The sequence below is a fragment of the Prinia subflava genome, chromosome 4 (genome assembly GCF_021018805.1).
Source record: "Prinia subflava isolate CZ2003 ecotype Zambia chromosome 4, Cam_Psub_1.2, whole genome shotgun sequence".
Classification (NCBI taxonomy): domain Eukaryota; kingdom Metazoa; phylum Chordata; class Aves; order Passeriformes; family Cisticolidae; genus Prinia; species Prinia subflava.
In genome coordinates this window covers 9,805,906-9,833,889 of record NC_086250.1, presented here as the reverse complement: position 1 = coordinate 9,833,889, position 27,984 = coordinate 9,805,906, and the positions used below count along the sequence as shown (strand labels likewise).

General features: G+C 46.6%; 1 protein-coding gene across 1 annotated transcript; it reads left to right on the top strand.

The window, feature by feature from the left end:
- Positions 1-578: 578 nt before the first annotated feature.
- On the top strand, positions 579-26,364 carry KCNA5 (potassium voltage-gated channel subfamily A member 5). The gene is made up of 3 exons (XM_063395392.1): positions 579-4,171; positions 23,183-23,308; positions 25,715-26,364. The coding sequence occupies exon 1, from the start codon at positions 736-738 to the stop codon at positions 2,614-2,616; it is 1,881 nt and encodes a 626-aa protein (XP_063251462.1). The 5' UTR covers positions 579-735; the 3' UTR covers positions 2,617-4,171; positions 23,183-23,308; positions 25,715-26,364.
- Positions 26,365-27,984: the final 1,620 nt, after the last annotated feature.

Below are 27,984 nucleotides of genomic sequence, written 5' to 3'. Positions count from 1 at the left end.
AGGGGGGGGAACACACACGCCAAAAGGCGCCAGCAATCCCCGGGGCTTTCAGTTCTGATTTTCATTAGAGGTGAGCGGGGGTTTGCAGCCAGAAGCGCTCTCTGCGAGCAAATCCACGCGCGGGGGCCGCTCCGTAATCCCCGGGCGCGGCGGGGGCGCGGGCTGCGGGGCGGAGAGCGCTGTGCCCCCGGCCCGAGGGCAGCCCCAGCCCCCTGCCCGGGCACAGGGACTACAGGACCTCCGGAGCGGTGTCCCCGCCGCGCATCCCCCGCCCGGGCACCTGTGCGCATCCCGCTGCCCGAGCGCGTCCGCGCCCCGGCGCGCAGCCCCTCGGCGGGCGGGGGGATGCGGCATCCCGGCTCCCGGGGGATGCTGCCGCTGCCTGCGCGGGGGCGCCGAGCAGGAGGGATCCTCTTTGACGTCAAGCGACCATAATATAATGATCGCTCGTTCATATCCGGGTCCCCGGGCGGCTCCCCCGGGCCGCGCTCGGCCGCGCTCGGCGGCGCAGTGAGGGGAGGCGGGTCAGGCAGGGCAGGGCAGGGCAGGGCAGGGCAGGGCAGGGCAGGGCAGGGCAGGGCAGGGCAGGGCAGAGCGAGGAAGGGCAGGGCAGCGCAGCGCAGCGCGGCCGCCCGGAGGTGGCCGGCGGCGGCAGCGGCGCGGCGAGCGCAGCATGCCCGCCGCCTCAGACGCGCCTGCCTCCCGCCGCCGCCGCCGCCGCTGCTGCCGCTGCCCATGGAGATCGCGCTGGTGACTCTGGAGAACGGCGGCACCGCGGCCATCGCGGGCGGCGACGATGCCGCGGCCGCCGGCGGCCGGGCGCGCTGGCGGGGCAACTTGCTGCACCTCGCCGGCTCGCCGCAGCTGAGCGACGGCAAGGAGAGCGCCCCGCCGGCCCCGCCGGCCCCGCCGCCTGCGGGGGACGAGCAGCGGGAGCGGCCCCCGCCGGGGCCCCGCGCAGGAGGCGGCGGCGGCCCCGACGAGCGGGCGGCGGAGCCCCGCGCTGCCCCCGCGCCGCCGCCGCGGCCGCCGCCCCGCGCCCCGCGCCCCGCCGCGGACATGGGGCCGCCCGAGGAGGGGGGACACCGCCGGGGCATGGCCATGGCGGCGGCGGGCGACGAGGAGGAGGAGGCGGCGGCGGCCAACCCGGGCGCCATGCACCACCAGCGGGTGCTGATCAACATCTCGGGGCTGCGCTTCGAGACGCAGCTGGGCACCCTCAACCAGTTCCCCGACACGCTGCTGGGGGACCCCGACAAGCGCATTCGCTACTTCGACCCGCTCCGCAACGAGTACTTCTTCGACCGCAACCGGCCCAGCTTCGACGGCATCCTCTACTTCTACCAGTCCGGGGGCAAGCTCCGCCGGCCCGTCAATGTCTCCATCGACGTGTTCGCCGACGAGATCCGCTTCTACCAGCTGGGCGAGGAGGCCATGGAGCGCTTCCGGGAGGATGAGGGCTTCATCAAAGAGGAGGAGAAGCCCCTGCCCCGCAATGAGTTCCAGCGCCAGGTGTGGCTCATCTTTGAGTACCCCGAGAGCTCCAGCTCAGCCCGCGCCATCGCCATCGTGTCCGTGCTGGTCATCCTCATCTCCATCATCACTTTCTGCCTGGAGACCCTGCCCGAGTTCAGGGACGAGAGGGAGCTGCCCGTACCCCTGCCCCCACAAGGTGGGGGTTTGAATGGCACGCCCGGGGACTCCGCACCCATGCAGGCACCCAGCAGCCTGGCTGACCCCTTCTTCATCATCGAGACCACCTGTGTGATCTGGTTCACCTTCGAGCTCCTGGTGCGCTTCTTCGCCTGCCCCAGCAAGCCCGAGTTCTCCCGCAACATCATGAACATCATCGACATCGTGGCCATCATCCCCTACTTCATCACCCTGGGCACGGAGCTGGCCCACGAGCAGCAGCAGCCCGGGGCTGGCAGCAGCAATGGGGGTGGGGGCCAGCAGCAAGCCATGTCCCTGGCCATCCTCAGAGTCATCCGCCTGGTCAGGGTCTTCAGGATCTTCAAGCTCTCCAGGCACTCCAAGGGGCTGCAGATCTTGGGACAGACTTTGAAAGCCAGCATGAGGGAGCTGGGCCTCCTCATCTTCTTCCTCTTCATCGGGGTGATCCTCTTCTCCAGCGCTGTCTACTTTGCTGAGGCCGATGACCCCGAGTCTCATTTCTCCAGCATCCCTGATGCTTTCTGGTGGGCGGTGGTAACCATGACTACTGTGGGCTATGGGGACATGAGACCTGTCACTGTGGGGGGCAAGATTGTGGGCTCCTTGTGTGCCATTGCAGGTGTGCTGACAATTGCCCTGCCTGTCCCTGTCATCGTGTCCAACTTCAACTACTTCTACCACCGAGAGACTGACCACGAAGAGCAGCCTATCCTCAAGGACGAACACAGCAGTGCTCAGGGCAGCACTGCAGGGGGAGAAGTGAAGAGAAGACCCAGTAAAGACTCTCTGAACAAATCTGTTGTGCACTTGGAAAACAGTGAGGAGTTCAACAGTGGCACCAGCTCCTTAGAGAAAGCCAATATCAAAGCGAAAAGTAACGTAGACCTCAGAAAATCCCTCTACGCTCTCTGTCTGGACACCAATAGGGAAACAGACCTGTGAGGAGAGGAGGCAGAAGGATTTTCTGGTGTCAGAAACTTGCTACTATAATTATTCTTTTAGTACCAATTAGTTTTTTAAGTCAGGCTGTATTTTATAAATTGATCACTCTCCTGAGCAGTCCTCCAGGAATACATGTTTTTATGTTCTTTTTCCATGACACAAAGGGTCACCTATTTTTAAAATAGACTAAGAATAAGCTGCGCTCCATGATGCAGGAGCTGGTAAATTATGACAGTGAAAAATCTGATTTGTAGAAACTTATTTTAGCAAATGGTCATTGGTTTTAAATGGGTAATTTGTAACCAATTCAGTTGCTCCGAGTTTAGTATAAAGAACTCGGGGGATGTGTGTGTGTGGAGAATGAGTGGATTGGGGATGGGAGGGGGGAAGTGGAGGGGTTTTGTACTGTAGTTTCAAATTAAAATTATTCAGATATATTTTGTATCTGTATGACTGTATTTATGGTTGAAAGGAGATTTCTTATTCCTGTGAAATATATCATTAAAGCACTAGGAACATTAGCAGATCAGCACTTTCTGAGTTTTCCACTAGTGATCAGTACAGATCTGGTTATCTTGTATGTGAAGTGAATTTGGTGCTTTGAACCCTAGAGCAGAAAACTTCTGTTTGTCATTGATATGTTAGTTTCTTGTGAGCCTTAAATTATTAAATATTGTAGATATACTTCTTTATAAATGATTTTATTAGTTACCGTCCTGTTTTGGAATTTCTAAGTAATTCAGTCATGTGCTTACTGGCCCCACTCAAAAAAGTATGTGCAGCATCTTTTTTTCTTTTTTTCTTTTTTCTTTTTTCTTTTTTCTTTTTTCTCTTTTTTTTTTTTTTTTTTGGTGGTTTTACAGTTTTATACCTTTGTTACATTTTTGAGACAGAAAGGAAAAAAAACTACACTGCTGTTACTGGTTTCAATCCAGTGCACAACAGATCGAAAGGGATCTGAACAGATTTTCAAGTGCACAACAGATCCAAGGCATCAGGGAGTGGATAGGCACAGTGAGAAAGCAGAATACTGAGTGCAATATCTGCAAAACTGCGGTCACTACGCTCCAGATTCCCTGGCCGTGTGTATCAGTCACCTTTCTGTATGCACACACCATCTGTGTACACAGTTCTCTGGCTTTAGTTATCCTAGACCGGGAGTGGATGGCACTACAGGAGCCGAACATGGCGTGCTGTGCTGCTTAAAGAACCACGGCGTGGCTTTTCCCTTGGACACGGATGGAAAGCACCATCTCTTCATCAAAACACACCCCTGGTTTCTTTTATTTCCAAACAAAACCTTCTCAGCGCTGTGGATTTTACAGTTGAGGTGGTGTTGAGAGACGAGTGACACATTTCCTTCATCGAGATCACAGATCGACACAAAGTTGCTCCTTCAGCTCAAAGAGCTTTCCTACTGTTTCTCTTACAAAGAACAATTCTGTTTCCCCCTCCGACTTCTGTTTTATTGCTGAAGGATGTTCCATGCCTTTCCCACATCCTGTGGCACAGCAAGAGTAGCAGAGAAGAGAAGGCTTTGTCAACATTGCTCAAGGTTTGTTTCTAACAAATTTTCTAACATAAACAAGTGCTCAGTTGGGATTATAATTTGTTCAAGTGCCTCAGCTATGTCCTGAGATAAACTGAGATCAGCTTTGCAGAGCAGCGCTCTGACATTCTCTCCCCCAGACACAAATGCTGCTTTCCAGTCCTGACCGTGCTCTTTAATAATAATGCCCAAATGCACGATGATTTCTTCCTTCCTAGTCAGTAAAATAAGTGCCAAGCAAGTCATGTTTTTCATGAACAGAGTGCTCAGCCCAAAACCCAGGGCTGAGGGGAAGGTGAGGATTTAAATCTCATAATAGAGAACAGCACCTTTCACATTAATTTTAGAATTTTAGGTGTTGATTTATTGGTTGGTTTGCTTGTTTTAGAGGTGGGGAATGAGGCTGTAACGTGCTGAGGAGCTGTCTGAAACAAGACTGGCAGGAAAAGTGCCCAGCAGCTGCACTCCAGACTCAGGGAGATCTCCAGTTTGCTTTGGTGGGAGTTGTTGCACCAGGGGGAAGAGCAGAAGCAGCTCTTTGGTGAGGCTGAATCTCAGATGAAGCAAAGAAGTGGTGTAACTCCGCTGCACGTGCTGAGATCTACATCATTGATGGACTTAGAGTAAGGCTTTTTGCTCAGACAAAAGCTTTGATTTGCTCCCGGTGATCACATCCATCTGACTCACCTGAATAAGCACCAAACAAGTGCAGTGAGTCTTTCAGGATAAAGTTTTGGGATGTTCTTTCTCAAACTTCTGCCTCCACCTTCCTGAACACCAGAGTTTGGTGTGCTAACTGTGTTGTGTTGGATTGGGCTGTTGGCTCCTCAGAGCAGGGCACTGTGTCCACACAGCCACTTGTTTGGAATCCTGGGTAAGGATTTTAGGGATCTGGATTACATCTCTGTAGTAATTGCAGCAAGCTGATGTAGGTGAAAGCAGATCAGGGCTATGGGGCATGGGTCAAGCTGATCTTGGTGACACAAAGGGAGGGCCTGGTCTTCCTCCCTCCTTTTTTACTTTTCTTTTTCCCACCATGTGTCCTTTTCTTGTTTTCACTGAACTGATTCTCTCCTCCTGAAAGTACAAGTGCTGTCTTCTCTTCCTGGAGCTGCCTGAGCTCACTCATCTGTCAGGAAATTAAATTCAGCCTTCTGTATGAGTATGCTGTGATTTTCCATAACAGAACTTTCCATTAGAAAGAAAACAAATAATTCTCATAGTATGGTTAAAAATATTTGCTTGGCTTGGGTTTCTAAGCAGTTGTTAAGCACAGTTCAGGCAAATTCAGTTTTGACACCTTTACAAATAAATACATAACTTCTCTTTGCTTATAGGACAGTCAAGGATTTGCTTTCTAATGAGAGGTACTGCTGCCAAACACTGGCTAATGTGACCAGGAACATGGTCAGAGCCCATTCAACAGAGCATTTAGTATGGACACATGCTTAAACCAACACAATTTTCAGCAGGTGTTTTAGATGCACTGATCTTTATGATTTTGAGGCTTGAAATCATGAGTTAGACTTGGATGCTCCTTGTGGGTCCTTTCCAGCTTGGGGTATTCTTTGATTCTCTGATGGTTATTTAAATATGAGTTATAAACTGGGCTGAAACCTTGGAGCCATTGGTTCTCCTTGGATTTTGGGGCAAATATGTGGGTACGTGGTACAGTCACATCATGTGCCAATGCAAAAGAGTGTGAGAGTAAAAGAGAACTGAATCCCTCCAAGAAGGCTCCTGGAAATGTGGGACAGGAAATTTTCTCTTCCAGGCCCTTCACAAGAAGGAAATACATCCTAAGAACTATTCATTTTATGCTAGCTGACCTGGAATGAGCAGCAGGCTGAATCAGACCTCCTTGCCATATCAAAAGCATCAATATATCAGAGCTTAAAGAATAGCAAATCATTGCAGACATAAAAAACCCCAAACAAACCCAGCCAAACAACAAACCAACACTTTCTTGTAAACTCTTTTGGCTAGGAGCTGCAGCAGGGAAGCTCCCTCACCCCACACATGCTGCAGCTATTACTGGCTTGTCCTCTCACGAGGGACACTGTGCACTAAAATGCATTCTTGGGGGTGCTGAAGTGAGTGTTCATTTGGGTCACTGGTAATGTAAGTTTAGTTTGCTCTAGCCTGGCCCTAAGGGCAGTCCACGTTTCCCTTTTCCATCATCCTAAAATCAAGAAAACAGTAACAAGCAGTTACATAACACCATTCACCTCCCGCAGCTCTGTGAACAATTGCTCTGTGTACAGGCAGGGTAAAGAAAAGGCTGTGGAAGGGAAGACCAAGCCCTTCAAAGGGCTCAGAGAGGCACAAATAGGAACGGGCTTGGCTGGACTGGGAGCTCTAAAGCGTGTATCTCAGGGAAGAGAGGGATTCCCCCTGTGGTCTCTTGCATGGCTCTGGGTGGCTCTGCAGGCAGGGACTGGAGGCCAGAGCTGTGCACTGTGACCCATCTGGTGTGGGGTCACAGAACACAGAGGGGCTGAGTGCTGCTCTGAGCTCCATGAACAAATCTCTCTTTGTGTGCTCTGTGAGGAGGACATGGCACTCCTGCTGGCTGTTCCTGCCTCCCCAGCTGCAGACCCTGCTGGTCTGGGGGCAGTGGTGCTGGCGAGGCTCTCGAGCTGCAGTGCCCTGAGCCCTTCTCCAGGCACTGCCCTTCGCCTCCCATCAGGGAACACAGCACGTGTCAGAGCACCCTCAGTGGGAGATGTGTGTGTGCACAAAAAGTCTGGCTCCTCTGAAACCTGTCATGGAATCACTGAGGTTGGAAAAGCCCTCAGAGGTCAGAGAGTCCAACCTGTGAGCGATCACTGCTCTGTCAAGTGAGCCAGAGCACTGAGTGCCATGTCCAGTGGCTCCTCTGAGGTTGGTGACTCCACCACTGCCATGCCCGACACCCTTCTCTGTGGAGAAACTCTTCCTCCTGGTCAGTGTCAGTGGAGCTGGTGCTGAGGTCAAACGAGGAGAGCGTTCAGGGGCGTGTGACAGTGCCAGTGAGCCGTGGGGAGGGACGGGCTTGCTCGCTGACATCTCACCCAGCCATGTAGCAAGAGGCCATGAGCAGGATGGAGCTTGGCAGGGGCCTCACCATATTTATGGAATAACAGGAGGGCTTTGAGCACCTCATCAAGACTTTGGCCTTGCCACTTGGCCAGCAGTGGGATGGGAATATTGAGTGGCAGGCAGGGTGTGGGGAAAGCCTCAGGAATAAGAAGGCTGACCCCATGGAGGACAGAGGGGCAGCAAGGAAACTGGGAGATGAAGCTCTAGCAGCATACCCCTGCCTTTGGTTCAGCTCTAGCCATGTCACTTTGTGACCACCAACCTCACTCCATAGCTACAAACGTCCAAAAAATGAAATAGAAGAGGTCTTGATAATAATATAGCCTATGACTGAATAAAATAACTGTTACAAAATCATTCTGCCATGACTTTTGCTATATACAGTACCACTAAATATTTTTTATTTTTTTAGATTGTGCCATTTAGTCTTTTTGTAAGTTCTGTAATGGGTTTTGGTTGGTTTGTTTTCGTTTGTTGGAATTTTTTGGTTTTTGTTTATTTGTTTATTTGGTTTTTTTACTTTCTTTCTGTATGCATTAACTGGTCCCCATTTCTCCTGGTCAGCTTGTTTAAGTGCTGTTTCTCTGGCTTAAATTTGGGACCTCAGGGTGCTGATACCCTTCAGTGGACCTGGGTCATGCCACCTGACATCATTGTGTCAGCTCATAGGACGAATAAACACAGAAAATCTCCAGTAGCTCTGTGGGCCCATTGACCAGAACATACCTAAAATTTGTATGATGAAATATTGTGAGAAATGTGGTTATAGTAACCACTGAAATGATATGACATAAAAGATTTTATGTTAATTGGAGTGGGAAAAAAATAAAGCTGATAGTGATATGACTAAGGAATTAATTGGAATTAGAAGGTTTTAAGAGAAATACCAACTTGTTTAAAGAAAAAGAAGGCTTCAAACTGACAGAAAGTAGGTTTAGATTGGATATTAGGCAGATTTTTTTCCCTGTAAGGGGGGTGAAGCCCTGGCACAGGTTGCCCAGAGAAGCTGTGGATGCCCCAGAAATGACCTGATCTAACAGTAAAATGAATATCCTTCCTAGATGGCAACAAAGTTTTTAATTAGAGCTTGTGCTTCCTAGCACACAGTCTTTATGGCTACTGCAGAATTAATAATTTTCCAGATAGAATTTAGAATTTATCAGAAGTCATCTGCAAGTTGTCTTCTGTATAAATAATTCACAGTTATCAGGGGGATGTTTCCAAATAAATCAGTGTAGGTTTTAACATTTGATTGACACGAAGAAGAGAAAAAAATAAAGATATATCTTATTTCTGTGATGTGCCATGGAGATTGTCATTTGCAAATTGGTGGAAAACAGCTGTGGTGGTGTTGAAATGGACATTGGAAAGAATGTTGCTGGAGAAGCCACCTTGGAATGAAACAGGTAATGATTTCCCTCTCAAGACAGTGGTTACTCTGACCTTCTCTAGTTTTCTGACAAAGCCAGTTTGGACATAAATGTTGAAATGTAAGATCTCTCAAATCCCATGTCCAAGCCTGGCCAGGAATGGTGGTTTCCTCACTCCTGTGGGCAAGGAGTGCAATGAAACCTTGCAGCTCTTCTCATGACAATACAGCATAATAACTGCTCATGTCAAGTTGATGTTTCCATGAAGATGCTGGAGGAAAAGATGTGATTTAAATAGACCACATTGGTCTAAGGGTCTGGTGTGTAAAAGGAGCAGGTAGAATTTCTTCCTTTGCATGACTTCACTCTAGTGGTGGTGTCCCAGCACGTAGTATTTCCTCCAGAAAATATCACAAAATCCATACCAGGGCTTGCTTTGCTCTCTTCAGTTAGTACAGATTAGTTACATTATACCATACTTAATTCTCTCAAGCAAGTTCAACACATTTGAAACCTCTCCCTCCTCGTTGCTTAATTATAGGTAGAAATGCCTGTGATTGGAAAGGTGAAAAATTATTTGAATTATTTAAGCAACATAGTCTTATGATTTTTTTTCTCTGTCTTATATAAAATGATTTTAAAATCTAATGGGGTGTGATTGAATGTGATTCATTTAACATGAATTTGCAGAGCAAATTGTATGAGTTCTTCTGTTCAGCAAACACAGTAATTTTCGAGGTAGTGCTGCACAAGGGGGCTGTTTAAAGGAAGGCTATTGTGAAAATACATGGTGGTTTATTAATCATGAGAATGGTGCAAAGAAGCAGGGAGTCTGGAGGGTGACAAAGCTTGTTCTGGGAGGGAATGCCCTCTAGCTTAAGCTTAGCCTCTGTGCTTTGAAGGAGACAGTGTTCCTTGAGCCAAAGAGGAAGCAAAGGGAAGAGCAGGGATCCACAGCTGAGATATCAGAGCATTTGACTGAGGAAGGGATGGTGGCTCCCACAGTTGTCTCTGGATTTTGTACCTGCTCAGTATCTCTCAGGATCATGCTTTAAAAGTCAGCTCAGTGCCTTGGAAGGATCCAGGCACCTGCCTTTAGGAGAATGTGCTGAGGTGTGGGTGTAAGGCAGGCACTGGCATCTTCCTGCAGGCCTGGCAGAGTAAATTCCAGCAACCAACACAATTTTGGTCAGATTCCCCTCTCCCACTCGTCTCCCAGAGTATCTCCATGTCAGTGGTACACACTTACAATGGAGCAGAGGCTGAGAAGTGCAGAGTGCTGGAGCACCAGAGAGAAATCTCTCTGGAAGGCTTGGAAACACTGGGCATTTCAAAACAGCATCTGCACTGCTTCTTGCTAGTGGAAAATGGGGTAGCTCTGTTCTTAAAAAGGAAGCTGGATATTCACTGGGGGGGAGATACAAATTCTCATAGACATCCTGACTGCATCTATATTAGAAAATGAAATGTGCCCAGGCCCATTCCCTGGCACTGAGGGCAGCTGGCAGGGGACAGGCTGTGCTCCTGCTGCCAGAGGCTCTCTCTGAAACAAGGTGTTGGGCACTCAGCCTGCTGGGCTCCCTTCCTGGCCTCTGCTCATTCCCACATCGTGCCTAGGAAGTATTTTGGGAGAGAGTGCTTGGGTACAGACTTACCAGCGTGACCAGGAGCCTTTAAGTGTGGTTAATTGTGATTAATTGCTTGGGAACATTCCCTCGAACTCTTGAGGTGGCAAGTGGAGATGCAGCCCTGCTTTGACGCCTCTTGCCCTCAGGCAGTTTTTGGGGTATCTTAAAAGCTTTCCACATTTCCCCCTATTGGCACATCCTTAAACAATAATCAGCCTCTATTCACTGAGAACAGTTATTCCTGCCAAAATCTGTTCTCATCTAATTCTGCTTCCACCTGCACTCATCTATATGCAACTCTTAACTAAAAATCCCACACTCTTCCAGCTGCAGCAGAGGAGCACAAGTGGGTCTGACAGTGGGAGGGGGATTCTGCTGCTTTGGTTTTTGGCTGATTTTCCAGTTTGCCTGGCCCTAGTGTAGGCTGTGCTTTGTGTTTCAGTCACTGCATCTTCTAACTCTGCTTAGAATTTCAGCTGAGGCCCTGGTGGCCGAGCATATCCCCTGGTCTTGCTATCCAGCAGGATGAACCAGGAAATGACTGTAAATTTGTACATTTAAAACAAAACAAAACCTGAAAAAAACAATAAAAGAATAAGGAAGGGGAGAGGACCCACTGCATTCTAGTGCTGAAGAAACCATGGACCACACAGCACAGGCAGAAAGTGGAGCAGCACTAGAATTCTTCCGTGGCTCCAAGGTGAAGCCAGTGATCCCCAGGTAATGGGACATGAGTTAAATTCAGTCAGAGGGAGAAGAAAGAGGGCATGTCTAGAACTAAATGTCCACTTAAAATTTCTTCTGTAATCCATGGGTCTTGACAGCTCTAATTACAATAATTCAAGATGTCAATGCTGTCAACCACCCCAAGAAGGGGGTGAGAATTAAATCCCTCTGAAGGGACAGCTAAGGACAGGTTGATGGGATTTCTCCTCAGCAGCTGAGTGGGCAGATGGTTTAGTGTGGGTGTCATAAAAAAAACCCACCAGAATGCGGAGGTTGGAATGCTGAGGTGCACCACCTGGGAAAAAAGTGATGGAACATTTTATGTCAGGGCATCACTCCTTGAGGTCTGTTTCAACAATGAGTAAGGCTGAAAACTCTTTATTGTGAGTCAATATTTAGAGACAGGGCACATAGTAAAAATGCTCATGTAGAAAACATGAAGACTTGCAAGAAAGCAAAACAGTAATTCAGGTACCAAACACATCCTGGAGGTGAGCAGATGCAATCATCATCAGAGCCAGTAAGGGGAGGAGGGCTTTCTAATTATTTCCCAGAGGGAGAGCAGTTGTAAAGTAATTTTTGCAGCATTCATAGAAATATATATTTAAAATATCTCAGAAGCATGCCCTGCACTCTGCTCGCTCTGTAGCTACAGATTACTACTGAAATCAACTGGATTTCATTCCAGGAATCCTGCTCAGATAGACTTGAGTTCTGCAGTCACATCCTTTGTTTTCCTTGACTCCTGACAGCCCGAATTAAATGGAGATCTCTCTTAAAAGTGAGGGAATACTGATGGCATGTGCTATGGGCATGGTGTGGAAGCAATAATCTTCTTGCCTGGACTCTGGCCAAATGGCAGCCTGGCATGTCCTGGCTGCACTTGTCTCTCAGGCAAGGCAGGTGATGCAGGGGAGGGGTGTGAAGGGTCTGAATTTGGAAGAGAAAATAATCAGAGACTGATGACTGGAACAAAATGCTCAAGCCAAAATGCTTTCTCCCTAGGGAAGCTCTCCCACAGCCAGATGCAGTGTTGTTTAGCTGTCTGGATTTCATTCCAGGACTGCACGTGGCTCTTAAGGTCCTGCCTGGGACTTTTTTTGTCTGCTGTTGGGTAGCAAACACAAACAAACAGGAAGTCAGGCCTGAGCAGGAATGTCACATATCATCCCCTTCTCATCCCAGTGAAACTCATCCCCATTCCCTTGTCTGATTTTCTAATTGAGCTGTCATGGATGTAAAATCACTCTGTAAAATTCCTCCTCTCGTTTGCAGAGAGCCCAGAGGCAGGAGCCAGTGCAACATACTTGGAATTTGTTTTCCTTTTTAGAAGGGGCTTGCATTTGGGGTATTTTTTTTTCCCGGGCGAATGTACATCTGATGTCAGGCTCCCCAGATGAGAATGGTTAGCCTGGCATTGACATTTTTAGAAATATGTGCGAATGGAAAAATATCCTGGGAGTGCTGCCAATGGCTGATTTTGTAAAGTTTTTAGTCTCTGTTGGATAGGAACCATGAGCCAGGTACCTGTACTGAAAGGAAGCCTTTCTCATAAAGTGTCTTGCTCAAGTGTGTCTTCTCAATTTAAAGAGAGGGCAGGAGTGAATTCAGCAGGCAGTGACTCAGCCAGGCAAGATTCAATTCCCCTTTCTGATCAGATGACAAACAGCCAATTAGCATCTTTCCCAAGGGGAGGTACAGCGACAGGACAAGTTCTGGCAAAAAATGGATTTTCCAAGGTTTAACTGTGAAGTGGTGCAGACAAATCCGCCTGACCTGTGGCTGTTCCTTCCAGTTTGGTGCTGACATGACTGGGACAAGACAGCTCAGAGCCGAGCTGGTTTGCAGTGAACCAAACCTGCAGCTTTCTGATTCGAGCTGCTGGAATTTGGAGGATGAGTGCAGCTGGTTCACTGTGCTGTGCATGTCAGCGATTTTTACAGGCTTTGTGGGGGGCTGGCGTTTGCTGCCTCATCAGAGCAAATGCCTTGGCAGGTCGTAGGCTCACACTGAGCCAGCAGGGGTGGCACAGGGGTTCAGGCAGCACAGGACGGGCTCTGAGGCTGCAGCATCAGCTGGCTGGGGGCAGAGCAGCTCTGTCTGCAGCCAGCCCCTGCTGAGCTGTGGCTCTGCATCTCGCTGGGAGCCTGGAGCTGCTGCTCTCTGCTGGGGCCAGGCTGGGCTCCGGCAGTGCTGGGGTCCTGCAGCTCCAGCAGAGCTCCAGGCTGAGCCTGCCCTGCTGCCCGGGAGCACCAGGATGTGCTCAGCTGCCCCTGGGAGCCAGCACGGCTCTCCCCCAGCTTTGGTGGGCACTTCAGCCATCCCAGGACAGTGGCAGGGTGCTTTTGTGCACACAGTCCTTCTCCCAGCCCTCCCTCTCTTGTGCAGGCTCAGCAGGTTCTGCCTCATCATCATCTCCCTCTGATTTCCATACTCCAGGCTGGGTGGATGGGGCTGTGCCTGGTGCTCCTTATTGAACAGTCATCCTCAACATATTTATCTGCACCTGGATGCAAAGCTGAATACACCCTCAGGGGGCTGCTGGTGATGCCAGTACATGCCATGGAGTACATATTCTGACCCAGCAGGGCTTGTGTTGGGGATGATTCCCTGTCCCTCTTGTATTAAGGATGGCTGAATAATGACACAAGACTCCAAGGTCTTCTCAGAAGGCAAAAGCCCAGCTTATTAGAAATCTCATCATTTATAGACTGTTCAGAGACAGCTGGACATGATTGTTCCTGCACCCCTCACCATTACTGGCTAATCAGGAATAACACCTCAGTAAACATCTTGCAAGGAAACAAATGCAAAAACACCAGGTGCAAGGACTGTTTTTTAATTCCTTCATGAGTTCCTCACAGCTCCCCAGAGCAATGCCTGGGAAAGTTTATCTGACTTTCTCTCTTACCAGGCTGTCAGCATCCACAGTTCCCCACACAAGGACACCGGGGCTTAGTGGTGGCCTTAGCAGGAAATTTAGGTACAGCTCTTTTCACACGTGGTTGGCTTTGTGGAGCACTGCAGAAACAGGTTTATATCAGCTCTGCAGACAGCAGGGGACTGAGCTGGGTGCAGTCTGGAGAAGGGTTTGGTGGTTTTTAGTCACTCCTTTGTTCATCGGTACCTTTTGAACTCGTTAGCCATTTCCAACCAACTTTAGCAAAAGGACACTGGCCTTGAAGAAGATAACTGCTTTTTACAGCTTTAAAGGTAGCTGGCTGCTTGGGGAAAGACTGGAAACTTAAAACTGCTGCTCTCATACAGGAGCTGTGGCACAACCTGCCCTAAACTGTTGGTCTGTCAACACAGGAGAGACCGTGTTCACAGACTTCCTTTCCCTTCCCTTCCCTTCCCTTCCCTTCCCTTCCCTTCCCTTCCCTTCCCTTCCCTTCCCTTCCCTTCCCTTCCCTTCCCTTCCCTTCCCTTCCCTTCCCTTCCCTTCCCTTCCCTTCCCTTCCCTTCCCTTCCCTTCCCTTCCCTTCCCTTCCCTTCCCTTCCCTTCCCTTCCCTTCCCTTCCCTTCCCTTCCCTTCCCTTCCCTTCCCTTCCCTTCCCTTCCCTTCCCTTCCCTTCCCTTCCCTTCCCTTCCCTTCCCTTCCCTTCCCTTCCCTTCCCTTCCCTTCCCTTCCCTTCCCTTCCCTTCCCTTCCCTTCCCTTCCCTTCCCTTCCCTTCCCTTCCCTTCCCTTCCCTTCCCTTCCCTTCCCTTCCCTTCCCTTCCCTTCCCTTCCCTTCCCTTCCCTTCCCTTCCCTTCCCTTCCCTTCCCTTCCCTTCCCTTCCCTTCCCTTCCCTTCCCTTCCCTTGTTTAAAGCTCATATCCTTTTGTGCTGCACTGCAGTGATGAGCTTGGAGGGGCAGGAGGAAGAGAGGGAATGTTTTACCAGGGAAGAGTTTACAAGAGGAGTGGATCTTTGTGTACATTCCTAGGCTGTGCTCATCATGGATTCTCTGGATTCTTCCAGTGATGCCATGTAAAAGGTGGCTCATAGTCCACATGTATTGGCTCTCTGTGAGCAGTGAAGCAGCTGGGTGTTTTAAAAAGAAAATGTAGGTACATATATATTAGCAATGTGTGATTTCTGAAAGGAAAGAGCATCTCAGAGCTGTCCTTTGTCCTCAAAACTTTGGCCCGTGACAGAAGTGTCATTTCCTGGTCCCTTATGGTGGGAGGGTTTGCTGTGCTTGAGGAAAAAATACCAATTGCTGTAAGTATCAGCCTGGGGCTCTGAGCTGATGGGGTTTTATACCTTGGACCTTGTTTCTTCGAGGCTAAGGCTAGTCCTGTTCAATCATTTATCAATGTCCTGGATGCAGGAGTGGAACACACCATTTGCTGGTGCAGAAATTCGCTGGTGGCACCAAACTGGGAGGTGCTGTTGACTTTGTGCAGGGCCAGGAGGCCTTGAGAGGTTGGGGCATGGGGCTGTGAGCCATGGGGTGAAATTTAACAACACCAAATGCTGGATTCTGCACCTGGAACAGGGAGTTCTGGGCACAATATACACTGGGAGAGGAATGCTCAGACAGTTGGGCCTTTCCAACTGAAAATACTCTGGTTTTTTGTTCTATTTTCTAAAGCTATGAATCACCTTGGAGAGAGGGCAGTCATGCTTGATTGGTTCACAGACAGGCAAATCTGGGTGAGGATCAGAAGGCATTTGATGTGCTGCCATTGTTAAGAAAGGCTGCAGAATTTTGTCAGTGATGGATTTCTGGTGAAATCTGTTCAAAACCAGTGATGAAATGCTCACCAGACCAGACACTTGCAACACTTTTAACTTCATATCGTGCAAAGCACACAGAATCTCTACCAAACCAGTGGTGAAGAGGAAGAACTTTCTGTTTGAAATCCAATTTTTACATTAATCTTATGATGCTGTGAAGTCTGACTCATGACTTGAAATAGCCTGTGCTACTCTCTCAAAAAGCAAGCTGATTTTAAAGGTAAGAACTGCTGCAGAAGAGAGTCAGAGGCCCAAACACCCTCACCTTGAAGCCAGTCATGGCTTCCAGGTCTAGAAAAATCTTCAAAGCCGTGTATGTGCTTTATTTTCCCTTTATGTTCTTTTACCATGGTAAAATAAGTGAAGCAGCCTGCTGCAAAACAAATGGAACGTAATCTGCCATTTTTTTCTCTTGGCCATTTTGAAATAGTCTGTTCAAATAGCCAAAGAATGGCATGCAGGCAGTTTGTGAAATCATTTTGCATGAAGGGATTTCAAAAAGCTTCCCCAAAAGCTACCTACAAGTTATTAACTCACATTTGGGGACCATCTGCCCAGTGGCTTTTCAAAATAATGCTATAAGCACACAGGCTAAAAGCAAGAAATATCTTACAAAAGCATATTTTCCAGAAAAAAAAAAAAAAAGAAAAGAAAAAAAAAAAAAAAAAGAAGAAACAATAAAAAAGGAAAAGGCAAAATCTGCAATAACTGAGCCTTACCTTTTGTTATACCCTAGGTGATAAATCAAAAGGTGTTTGGGAACAGAAGTGTATCTGGGGCTTTGCAACAGCATATGTGTGTTGTGAAAATCATCTTGTAGTTCCTGTTGCAGAATTTTGACCTATTTTGCCCCTGCTACATTTGTTTGGGGGAAGTGCAGTGCATGTAAAAGGAACATTACTGTGGCTCTTCAGATTTTACAGGCAAGAATTTACAGCAATTTTTCTTCTCTAGAGAATGACCAGCAATTGGAGAGGTTTTTTTCTAAGTGTGTAAAGCTTCACCTGCATGGGAGTACTTGGGAAGCGTAATCTGAATGGGAATCAGAAAAAAATAGTTCTTAATTACGATGACTCAAAATGTTGCACACTCCTTTGTGGATAATCACATCTGGAATAAAGGTAGGCCTGACGTAGGTGTAATTGAGTCCACTTTGGAATACTAAAACAAATTTAATCTTTATTATTTTAAAGGAGAATGGCTGTGCAGGGACTAACCAGGACAAACATGGCTTTTTCCTAGGTAGACAGTACCCATTTTTAAAAGTCATCTCAGAAGTTGGGGAGGACACCGAAGTCATTGCAAACAGAGATGCCATCTCCATAATTTGCTGTCCATAAAGGGAACACTTCAACAAGGTGCTGAGTGGGATTTTTTTGATGTGCTGCATTTCTTTTATCACCTGTGGGTGTTGAGGGCCATCAGCATCACCCGTGGTGAAGTACAGGTGGCACTGAGGGTGACCTGTGCTGCTCAATACCAGCTATGTCATAGCTGTTATCAAATTTAACTGGCACTGAATGAAGAGTAACTTAATCCTGTAAGGGATGAGAAAACCTTTACCCTTCTTAGCTGCAGAGCACCTAACTCCTGGGATCAGTCCAGGATGGGGATGATAAATATCCATACAAAAAGGCTGAGAGAATTGGGGTTGTTCAGTCTGGGGAAAAGAGGGATTGGGGTGACCTCACTGTGGCCTTGCAGTGCCTGAAGGGAGCCCACAGGAAAGATGGAGAGAGACACTTGACAAGGGCCTGGAGTGATAGGACAAGGGACAATGACTTCACACTGACAGAGAGGAGGGTTAGATTGGATATTAGGTAGAAATTGTTCCCTGTGAGGGTGGTGAGGCCCTGGCACAGGTTTCCCAGAGCAGCTGTGGCTGCCCCATCCCTGGAAGTGTCCAAGGCCAGGCTGGATGGGCTCTGAGCAAGCTGGGATGGTGGAAAGTGTCCCTGCCCATGGCAGGGGAGTAGAACTGGATGATCTTTAAGGTTCCTTCCGACCCAAACCATTCTGTGATTCCGTGTCTGGAATTTGGAACAGAGAGATGCCCACCCCACCATTACCTGATTCAAATTGTGTTTGGACTCTGAAGGGCTGTTCTGCTGTAGAACTGAATGGATTCACACATCTCCTGTAAGGCTTCTTATTCAGTGTTAAGCTCCCAGCACCTAAAGCTGGATTCTAAAATGGGCTGATCCACGGATTGCTGTAAAGATGATATTTTCACTTTCACTCTGTTTTTCTCTGTCACCTGTCACTGTTACAGCAGTGACTGCACCCTGTGTAGTGAACTCAAGCCTTCACTTTGCAGGTGGTGAAACTCTTCACTGTTGGTCTCTCACAGGTAGAATTTAGAGCACTGACTCTAAATTCTAAGTGGTGGCAGCCAGGTCTTTTGAATATTCACGGTTGGTTAAGTGTCAGGCTGATTCAGATTTAAATTTGGGCTGACTTCTTTTTAACCAGCATCACTATAAACACCCAGAACGTGTTTTTTCAGAACACAGACAAAAGTTTAGATCTCTGTGATACATATGAGTATTTTTTCTTACACTTTATGCAGCAGCAATTTTTACTGGCCGTTTTGCTGTGTGTTCACCCAGCTTTTTCCTTTTTCTCTGAAGAATCTGAACTGTCCTTTTGTCCCAGCTACTGTAAATGAATTGAGCATTTTCAGGCTATTCTGTCTTGTTTCTATCTTTCCAAAGAAAGTTTAGATATTCAGTGGAACACAAGCACCAGGGAGCCTTGCCTGGTCTTCTCCCATGATCACACCAGGCGTGTCACTCTCTGAGAGGGGACATTCAGCCTTTCTTTGGGCAGGTGGAGCCTTCACAGGAGCAAATCCCTTCCAGTACCTGAAGGACAAAGATTGAAAGTAATTTTTTTGCAAATGTAGTGACAGAACAAGGGGGAATGGCTTCACGCTGACACAGAGTAGGGTTAGATTGGGTATGAGGAAGAAATTGTTCCCTGTGAGGGTGGTGAGACCCTGGCACAGGTTGCCCAGAGAAGCTGGGGCTGCTCCATGCCCTCTCCTGAGACATCTTTTGTTCCTTTTCAGTTTGTGAATGTCCTGGTTCTTTGTTCAGCCACCAGAATCATTAACAGGACTGTCTCACCAGGCTGCCCTGTTAGTTCTGCCAGCCTCCATGAGTCACAGCAACACCTCCCACAGGCTCCAGCAACACCTGTGGAAGTCACACACTGTCAGACTCAACACTGCCTTGTGCCAGCCGAAATTTGCCTTTCTCCTAGGCAAACCTGACCTGATGCTGCATTTTGTTGTTGTTTCAGAAAAGCCTGTGTTTTTCTGATGGGAAGGTGCTCCTGGTTTACATTCCCAGTTCACAGAGAAAAACTCTGTGCTCACAGAGCCTGTGTAGGAGCAGGAACAGAGGAAAGGCAATGCCACAGACAGATTGCTCTAATAGTGCTGAACATACCAAGGCTGGTCTAATCAAGCTGGAGGTGAAAGAGTTAATCTAGGCCTTGCCATGGCAGCCAAAGGGTGCACTTTAGGTAATTGCCAGTGTCTGACTTACTGTTTTTAAGTCACAGCCCTGATGCAGTGGAAGACATTTGGTGTGGTGCCACTGACTCACGGGGGTCAGAACTGAGCTCAGGGCTCACTTTAGGCATTTTGGACAGCACAATTCAAGTAGAGGGTACTGATCTCTGCCAAAACCTTAAAACTGAATCCAGCCACCACAGAATCAGCTAGTTCCTTAGGAAAGTTTGTTAGACTTGTCAGTGTTGACACTGGATTTCAGATGTATATTTGCTTAATTACTCCTTTGATAAAACCCCTTATTAAGCAAGTCTGCTCTCCAGCTGGTGCTGATCTGACTTAAAATACAGCAAGATTGGCAACTCATTAATTCATGGACAGGATAAGTATAAAATTTGCATAAATCAGTTAATACTAGAAAGTACAAAACTTGTAATTTCTCGAAAAAGTGAACTATGAACCTTTCCTCTTAGGAGAGAAACTCTTTGTGAGATGGAGGAATACCGCACACGTTTCTTGTGACCAGATATCAAGTAGTGATGTTTGAGTTTTTCAGATTCCTTTCCCATTAATTCTTGTTCCAAATACAGAACTATAAACTTGTCTTGAAGCTGGTGACAGTTCGTGTTCAAGGCAAAATTCCTGCTCTTTAATGATGTGGTTTTATTTTTGAAGCTTTAATCTTACATCAATAATTTTTAGTGCTTTTCAGTGATGCTCTGAGCGAGGAACTCCCATCCTTCTTTGTTGTTTTCAGTGCCAGATGACATTTTTATCCAATGGCAGGCATCCATTTGCCATGAAGATTGAGTTCCAGGAATGCAGTGTACAGATGTGAGGCGATTTTGATCATTGTTCTCTGGAAATTATAGTGATTATATACATTTTAGTATTTAGTTTACCCTTGGGATTGCAACTCCTTCTTCTGAATCACTAGAAGGAAATCACACTAGTTTTATTTTTTTTACCTGGAATATTAAAAATCTTGTTTAAAATTAACTACCCTGCTCAGGCTTGTTAATGCAAGTTACCATCTGTGAGAGGTGGCAAAGAGCTCATTTCCTATTTGATTGAGGAAGCTTTGCCAGAGTACTCTGGATTGAAACAGGAATGTTTCTGCAAAAAATGTATCTTCTGAGCACCTAACATCCTCCAGAAAAAACAGTTCATGGAGAAAATCCCTCGATTTGCTCTATCCCATGTTCCAGTTGACAAAAGTGTCCCTGCATCTTCCTTTCCTTGTGTTTGGAGAGGAGTGGGAGGAAAGTGCAGAGACCATCTCCATGTGACTGGAAAGCTGCTCTTTGCAAGTTATTTCCTGACTGTTCTCAGTGATTGCTTTCACAGAATCCTTAGGGCTGGAAGGGACCTCTGGAGCTCATCCAGTCCAACCCCCCTGCCCAGGCAGGGTCAGCATGAGCAGGTGGCACAGGAGCACATCCAGGTGGGGTTGGAATGTTTCCAGGTGGGTTTGGAATGTCTGCAGAGGGGGAACTCCATTCCCTCCCTGGGCAGCTGTTCCAGTGCTCTGCCACCCTCAGGGGAAAGAAATTCTTCCTCATGCTGAGGTGGAACTTCTTGGTTTAGTTTGTGGCCATTGCTCCTTGTCCTGTCACTGAGCACCATTGAAGAGAGCCTGACACCATCATCCTGACACCCTCTTTGAGATATTTTTATGTGTTTTTGTGACCTTTTGTGCACCTCAGGTGCAGACAGAGCTGAGAAGTAAGATATGGAAAGGGTTCCTTTTGATTCACAGAGTCCACTTAGAACTGCTGCAGACAAAGACAGGTTCAGAACAGGAGACTGCAGCTCAGGACAAAGCTCACTCTAAAGGGCTGCTGACAGGTGTTTGACAGCAAAACCTTGTTTAACTCACTAGTACCAAGGAGCCTCTCTGTTAAACAGAAAGCTCACAGCAGGACACTGCTGCATTAACAAGATTTTCTCTGGCTGCTCCAATTCCCTTTAGCTTTTTTTTTAATATATATTTTTTTGGTAATCATCTTTTAAACTGCAGCAGCATTTGTTGTCCTGAGGTGCTGACTCCAGTGGAAGAGATTTTAGTGGAAGCTCCTCCTGCAGTGTGCACAGGCTTCGTTTCAGGTCAGTGATCACATCCTCCTCAGCCTCTCCTGGGGCTCTCGCATGGATCCTCCTCCAGCTGGAGGACTTGTCTGAGAGGAAGGGCATGCCTGTTGTGTTGAGGTCACATTTCTAGACCGAGGGTGGGCTGAGGGAAGCTTCTGCCCTTTGGATTCGGGGGAGACCTGACATTTGGATGTGGATGTGCCAGCCGTCAGCCTCCCTGCTCCATCATGCCCATCCGCCCCCCTCCAGTTATGCTGGGGAGGGACAAGAGGAGAGGGCAGAGCGTGTGACTTGGCTTGAGCTGGTGTTTGGGTTCTGAGCAACAAAGTCTCTGCTGGATGAGGCTGTTTCACCAACAAAAGGCTCATTGACTGTTCTGAGTCATCAGCAGCATTCCATGTGAAGGACTTGAGTTGATGTGACAGAGTAGGAAGTTTGCCCCAGGACAGATCTGGAGAACAAAACATCCACAGAAATAAAACATGCTTTGTGTTTTCCAGTGTTACCTGAAGAGCCAGGTGGGAGCAAAAAGAAAAAGCAGGAGGCCAGAGGATCTAAAAGCTTGTGAGAAAGGGCAATTTGAAGTCCTTTGCTAAGTTTTCCTGTGCAAGATGCAATAACACAATGGATTGCAAGTGATCCTTCTGCTAAACTGACTCCAGAACCAAGCTGATTCCTACCTGCCTCCTCAGCAAAAAAGGGGACTGCTTTGGCTAGATACACTCTAAGGTCCTGGAGAGCCCATTGCTTCAGTACCTGCGTGAGGGGAATCTTGCTTCTGAGTGGAATTCTCATACCTGAGTTAGGATTTTATTCCCCTTTCCCCAGATAAACACCCTTTTTTGGCAAGATGTAAGTAAATATTCTGTGGACAAGGGTTCTTTGACACCTTTCAATGAAGTTCATTTTTGAAAGTGGCAGGGCAAAAGAGGAGGAAGCATCTAGAGTGACATTTATCTGTTATTTTCTGGTATGAATATATTTTTTGAAGGGTGATGTGGTGTCCAGTTGCTGCTTGAAGTACTCCCTCTAGCCTAGAGAATATTTGCTTGTTCACATAAAGAGCAAACCTTCTGTGCTCTTGGCTTCTGACTGGTTAGGAAATGCCCTCAGGAAGATGGAGATGGAAGTTCAGACACAGGGAAAGGAGGGGGTTGTGATTCTTGAGCAGGGGCTGTTGTCACTCAGTGAGGAGGTGAGAAACTCATTATGCTTCCTCTCAAAGAGAAACTCATTATAGTTCCTCTGATCAGCCTCATTTCTGGGAGGAGGTAGAATTGAGGTTCCTAACTAGCAAACTCCATGCTACTTCTGGATTTAAAGACCAGCCAGAGTCCAGGCACTTGGGGAACTGAATCCACTGGCAAGTGTGAGTGCAGGATTCTACAGCAGCAGACTGTACTGGGGTTTAGATGTTCTGCATTTTGGATCACAGTAGCTACATGTGCAATTAGCAAGGATTTCAACATCCAATTCCTCCTGTGGCCTGGCCTTCCCATCCCACATCAGGGAACTGTGGATGGCCTTAGGAAGCATCAGCCCTGGGTGATCTGCCTAGTGTGGCATTGAGGACCATATCCCTGAGGTGATAACCAAGAAATGTGTAAGGAGCAGCTCTTTTACTCATCTTGAATTCTATTCACCTGTCTCTCAAGAGCCCTTTCTCACCTCATAGGTTGAACCCTGTACTTTCACTAAAGGCTGGTGCTGTGCCAGCTTTCCAGGAGATTGTCTGGAACTGGGACTTGCATCACTAAGGCTGCAAAAACAAGGAAGAACTGCAACCCTCACAAGCACTGCAGTTTGCTAAAGAGGCTGCACCAGCCAGAGCAGGTATGTGATAAACCAGTGAATTCTGTTGCCTCTCTGTGTTTTCCAGAGTGACCCAGAGCTCCAGCAGGAGCAGCGCTCTCCGGACGGCTCCTCCACGTCTTCCCTAACACACCAGTGAGCCACGAGACCCAGGCAGAAATTCCAGCGTGGGGAGGGTGTGAGTCATGGGATGGTGAGTGAAGGAAACAGCAGGATAAAAATAACAGAGCCCAGTGTGATGCAGAATATTAATCTCCTGCCCTGTGTTATCCTCGCTCGCATTACAGGCACCGCTCTGCTGTAGCGTGGATGCTCTGCTGCTCAGAACAGATCCCTCAGTGCTGCTCACAAAGATTATGGCTCAGGATGCCAGATTGCAGGGACTCCTAATACTCCTGCCTTTAAGTTGGCTGAAAATTCTTAATCAAGAAATTCCTGCTGTAGAAAATATGCAATTGAACAGCGTCAAAATGCCAAATTCGTATTTTTCATTTTTACATGAAAAAATCAATTTTGGTTAATTTGACATCAGCTGAAAAAAATTATTTAATCAAAATTTATTTGAATTTCCATTTTCCTTTCATTTTCCAACCTTCTTTTTTTTTCCTCTCTCTCCTTCTTCCTTCAAAAGGAGAAAAGAAAGGAGAAGGGTATGAAAATACCATGAAAAACGCACATAAAATTCAAGTTTAATTCTACCTAACATAAATCAGCTAGGGGGCAAAAGTAAGAAAAGTGGAATTGGTAAAATAAAGCTAAAAAAATAAAAAGCCAAGTGTTTTATTTTGAGATGTGAATCTTTTTCTTCTCAAATCTGCCATCAGATTTGCTGAGCTTCGTTCTGAGATCACTCATAACAAAATCAGGATCCCTTCTAGGGAGCATTTCCAGCTCAGCCAGTGTGAGGTTTCTAACCCAGTCCCCCTGACATCTCCTCTAATCACTGGGCAGTGATCTTCAGAGAGCTCCTGGGAGCTTAGGAAGCCTCTTACTCTGGTATTTTTCAATCCAGTCAGGAATCTGGGCACCATAAAGACAGCAGGAGCTTTTTCTTTAACTTCAAAGGGTGCCAGCTCTGGCACTGAGGCTTCACTGCAGATTATCACATGGGGAGCTCTTCTGACAGAAACTGCTTTTGGTATTTTGGAGTGGGGAGAACTGTTTATTTCATTTCACACAGATTCAATTCAAAACCTTGCCAAAGGATTTCACTTTGCTGCATTTATTTGTTGGGGTTTTTTGTTTTGTTTTGTTTTTTTTCTTGTAAGTCACCTTTGGGCTCAAGTTCACCTTCAGGACTGCAAAACTTTACCAAAACTAGGGAACAGCCTTCTGAGACAGGCAGGGAGGTGTCTGTGTAGTCCCCACACTGCAGGACTCACAGGGTGAATGACCAATATTTGTAGGGCTCTGTCTCCTCTTTGCCCTTTCAGGGCTGCTTTAGGAAGTGGAGGATTTGCACACCCTCTGAAAGAAGGCACCATTCAATTGTGATGGATTTAAGGGGTGTGTGTATGTAAAATCATGTGGTTCAGGTGTGCAGTCATGGTCAGAGTGCCCCTTGCTCCCTTTCAGACCCCACTGAAACCAACTTCTTTGATCCCACCGAGCTGAAAAATCCCTTTTTTCTGCTTCTTTCTTTTCTATTTTGTCTTACAGAAGCTGCCTGGGAAGCTACTTGGGAATAACTTTTCTGGTTTTAAATATTCTTCTTAAGCAATCTCCTGTTATTTTTTCCTTTTATATTTCCATCTATTTGACTTATTCCCGTATACCCAGGCTTTTTTATTTTCCAATGCGTAAAGAAAGGAAGACTTATTTTGGAAGTTCTACAAAAATGGAAGTCATTGTAATCATGATTTGATGTCCTTGGAAGGCACTTTATTTACTATTTCTTTTTATTAGGACATTGTTTGAACGTAACTTTAAGCCCAATAAGGTTCCAGGACTAATCTCCTGGGAGAGGATATTTATGGTCCATATTTTCAGAGAGGGAGATTGGAAGTAGAAAAAGGCTTAAGTATTTAGGCCTTGCTGCAGCTCTGAAGGCAGGGGAAATCTGCAAATAGTGACTTGACCAGCTGAAGTAGAGGGTGGCATGTGCAGATGCCCAGCTCCAAGGGGCACTTGCATTCCATGTGTGCTCATTCCAAGCAGAAACGTGGGCCTCAGATTGTGTGCATTACTGCAGGGGAACTGACCTATTTTTCTGGAGAGGAAAAATCTACCATAAAAATCTAATTTGCAAGGATTGTGGGAGTGGAAACGGGGCTGTTTTTTTCTCTAGGATATTTGGTTATGCAAACAAATTGATGAGGGAGAACCGCTGATGGTGCTCAGTGTCACTCAATTAATTGTAACACCCTTGAAAGGAAAGTGAAATAATGGTGAATCTTTCAGAGAAGCAGAGAATCTTAGAATGGCCTGGGTTGGAAGGGACCTTAAAGATCCACTAGTTCCAGCCCCCTGCCATGGGAAAGGACACCTTCCACTTTGTCCTAAGCCATAATTTTGTGTCCAATGTGAAGCCTAATGGTTTTTCCTCCTTAATTACTGCAGCTTTTTGTATGACACTCTCCTGATTGCCTTCCTCCTGCAGACACTGACCATTAGGAAGACGCTGCTGCAGAGTCTGAAACCAAACCAGCCTATTCCTTGTTCTCAAGTCATCTTGAGTTGGAAGCTGCTGAAAAACTTCCTTCTGGATAAGTAACTGTGATGTCCCCATCGTCCCCAGAACTGGATTTCTCCACTGGGATTGCTGAAACACTGGTCTGCTCCAAGGTTTCTCTCATAGAGGAACTGTTCAGCTCCACAACAAGAGTGAGAAAAGTTTAAATTCTTTGGGGATCGCTCACAGGCACAAGATTTTATTATTTGAGATTTTGTTTGGAAATAAATTGAGTTCTTGTCATAGATTGAACATCTTCTCCCTTGGTTCTTACATATCAAACTTTCTCATCATTCTGGAAGAAGATTCAAGTGTTTGTTCTCTTTCTTTTATTGGCACTCATCTTTGTTTATTTATTTTGTATTCTTGAGATGTGCTGCATCTCTGGAGTTTGTATTTCTACTTTTAGCGTAAAAATGCTGTACATACAAGTTTAGAATGCATCTGAAGATTAGTCTAATTTTTCATGTGACTTTGACTTGAACATTTTTCTGTTTATGTTTATATTGCTATTTCAAATATGTGCATTACCTGTATTCTTTATGCCTTTTCCCCATCTATAACTCAATAAAATAATGTCCCCATTCTTCAGAACCTTATCACGTGTGCATGACAGTGAAAACAGTTTCTGAATAATAATGACTGATAATTTTAAATGTGATAATATATATTTATATCTATTTCTATATCTATATCTGCATCTATATCTGTCTGTCACAGCCTGAAATTCTTCTGATGTGGGATTTGAGATAGTGAAAAAATCACCAGTGAGTGGTAAGCTCAGCTCAGGAATAATTCTTCATAAGTCTACTTGAAAGGTAGATTTTCCTGCTCCATAAAGGTTTATGTTCTTTATTTCATTTCTCATCCATGGCTAAATTTAGGACTGGTATTGCATGAATCAGTGGAGTGTTGCCCATTTCACCAGGGGTTTGTGTGAGGACAGAACTTCCCTGTGCAGCTCTAGGACCTGGCCCTGCCTTGTGAGAGTAGTTCAGGCACATTCTCAGCTGCCATGAACCAGCCTCATTTCCTTGACATTTGTGGGGCTCTTCTGGTTTGTGCTCACTGAACACCTCAGAATTTATCTGCATTTAAATGAAACTTGTTTCTGCGAATCACAAACTTTTTAAAGGAATTTGTTTGGTTGGTTCTTTTTTTTAACCATCTTTACTAAGGAAAAGAGTACCATGACCTGGGAGATCTGTGGGCTGATGCAAGCCTTAGGCTTTTAACTGGAGGGCTTCATCCTTGTCACGTGGATCTCCCCATTCCTTCCACTTCCCTTGATTTTCTTTTGCTGGATAGATGCAGTGAGGTGCTCAGTTCTGTGCTGAGGCATAGTCCTGACTGACGTGAACAGATGCACAAATGGATGCAGGACTGAGGCTTTAATGAGGAGATTTCTGAGTCTCTGGAAATAGGCTTTGATCTTAGAGTGAACTTATCAAAATTCTGAGCGCTCTGAGCATTCATGGACATTAAAGTCCCTCAGAGCAAGGGCATGAAACCATTCAATGTCTCTCCTGCTTTGGGGAGATTCAGCTTTTTCTTTGGAAAAGACATTCACTGCCAGGAGAAACTCGAGGCCATTGTACAATGCTGGCTTTTTACTGCTGTAATATTCCTTTGGGTCTCAAAGGTTTAGTGAAGTCAGTGGGAAATTTTCTATCACTTTCAGTGTGTTGGGAACATGTCCTTGCTGCAAGTAAGACTCCATCAAATACAACTGTTTACAAAGCAAAGAGAGAAGGACATTTCTCGTCCTTGTCTGTTTAATGCTCTCTGCCAAGCCTCTGTTCAGGATTTTAAATTGCACAAATTGCAAAATGTCCCATTTAAATAGAATGGAGGCTGAACCCACTCAAGCTGTGGGCTATTTACCACAGGGAAAGGGCAATAGGACAGGTGACTTATCTGACTTACCTACATGTCTGTGACTGAACTGAGTGGAGCTCTGTTTTCTTGCACCCCAAAATGACAGCTCCTGATTCCTCTTACTTGGAGGCATAGTGTACACATCTAGACATCCTCAATCAGAAACAAGATATGTTCCTGTAAACAAACAGCTGGGGCTGGCTTATAATTAGGGTTTCTATTAATAGGACATCTTTTCCATTGAGGTGAGCTACTGCTGCTGTTTTGCCAACAGCATGTTCATTAATTTCTTTCCAGCTTCTCTTTGTCACTACTGGAGC

What these genes read in the sequence shown, in the direction of transcription:
- KCNA5 (XM_063395392.1), top strand. Translation starts at nt 736, where the DNA reads ATGGAGATCGCGCTGGTGACTCTGGAGAACGGCGGCACCGCGGCCATC.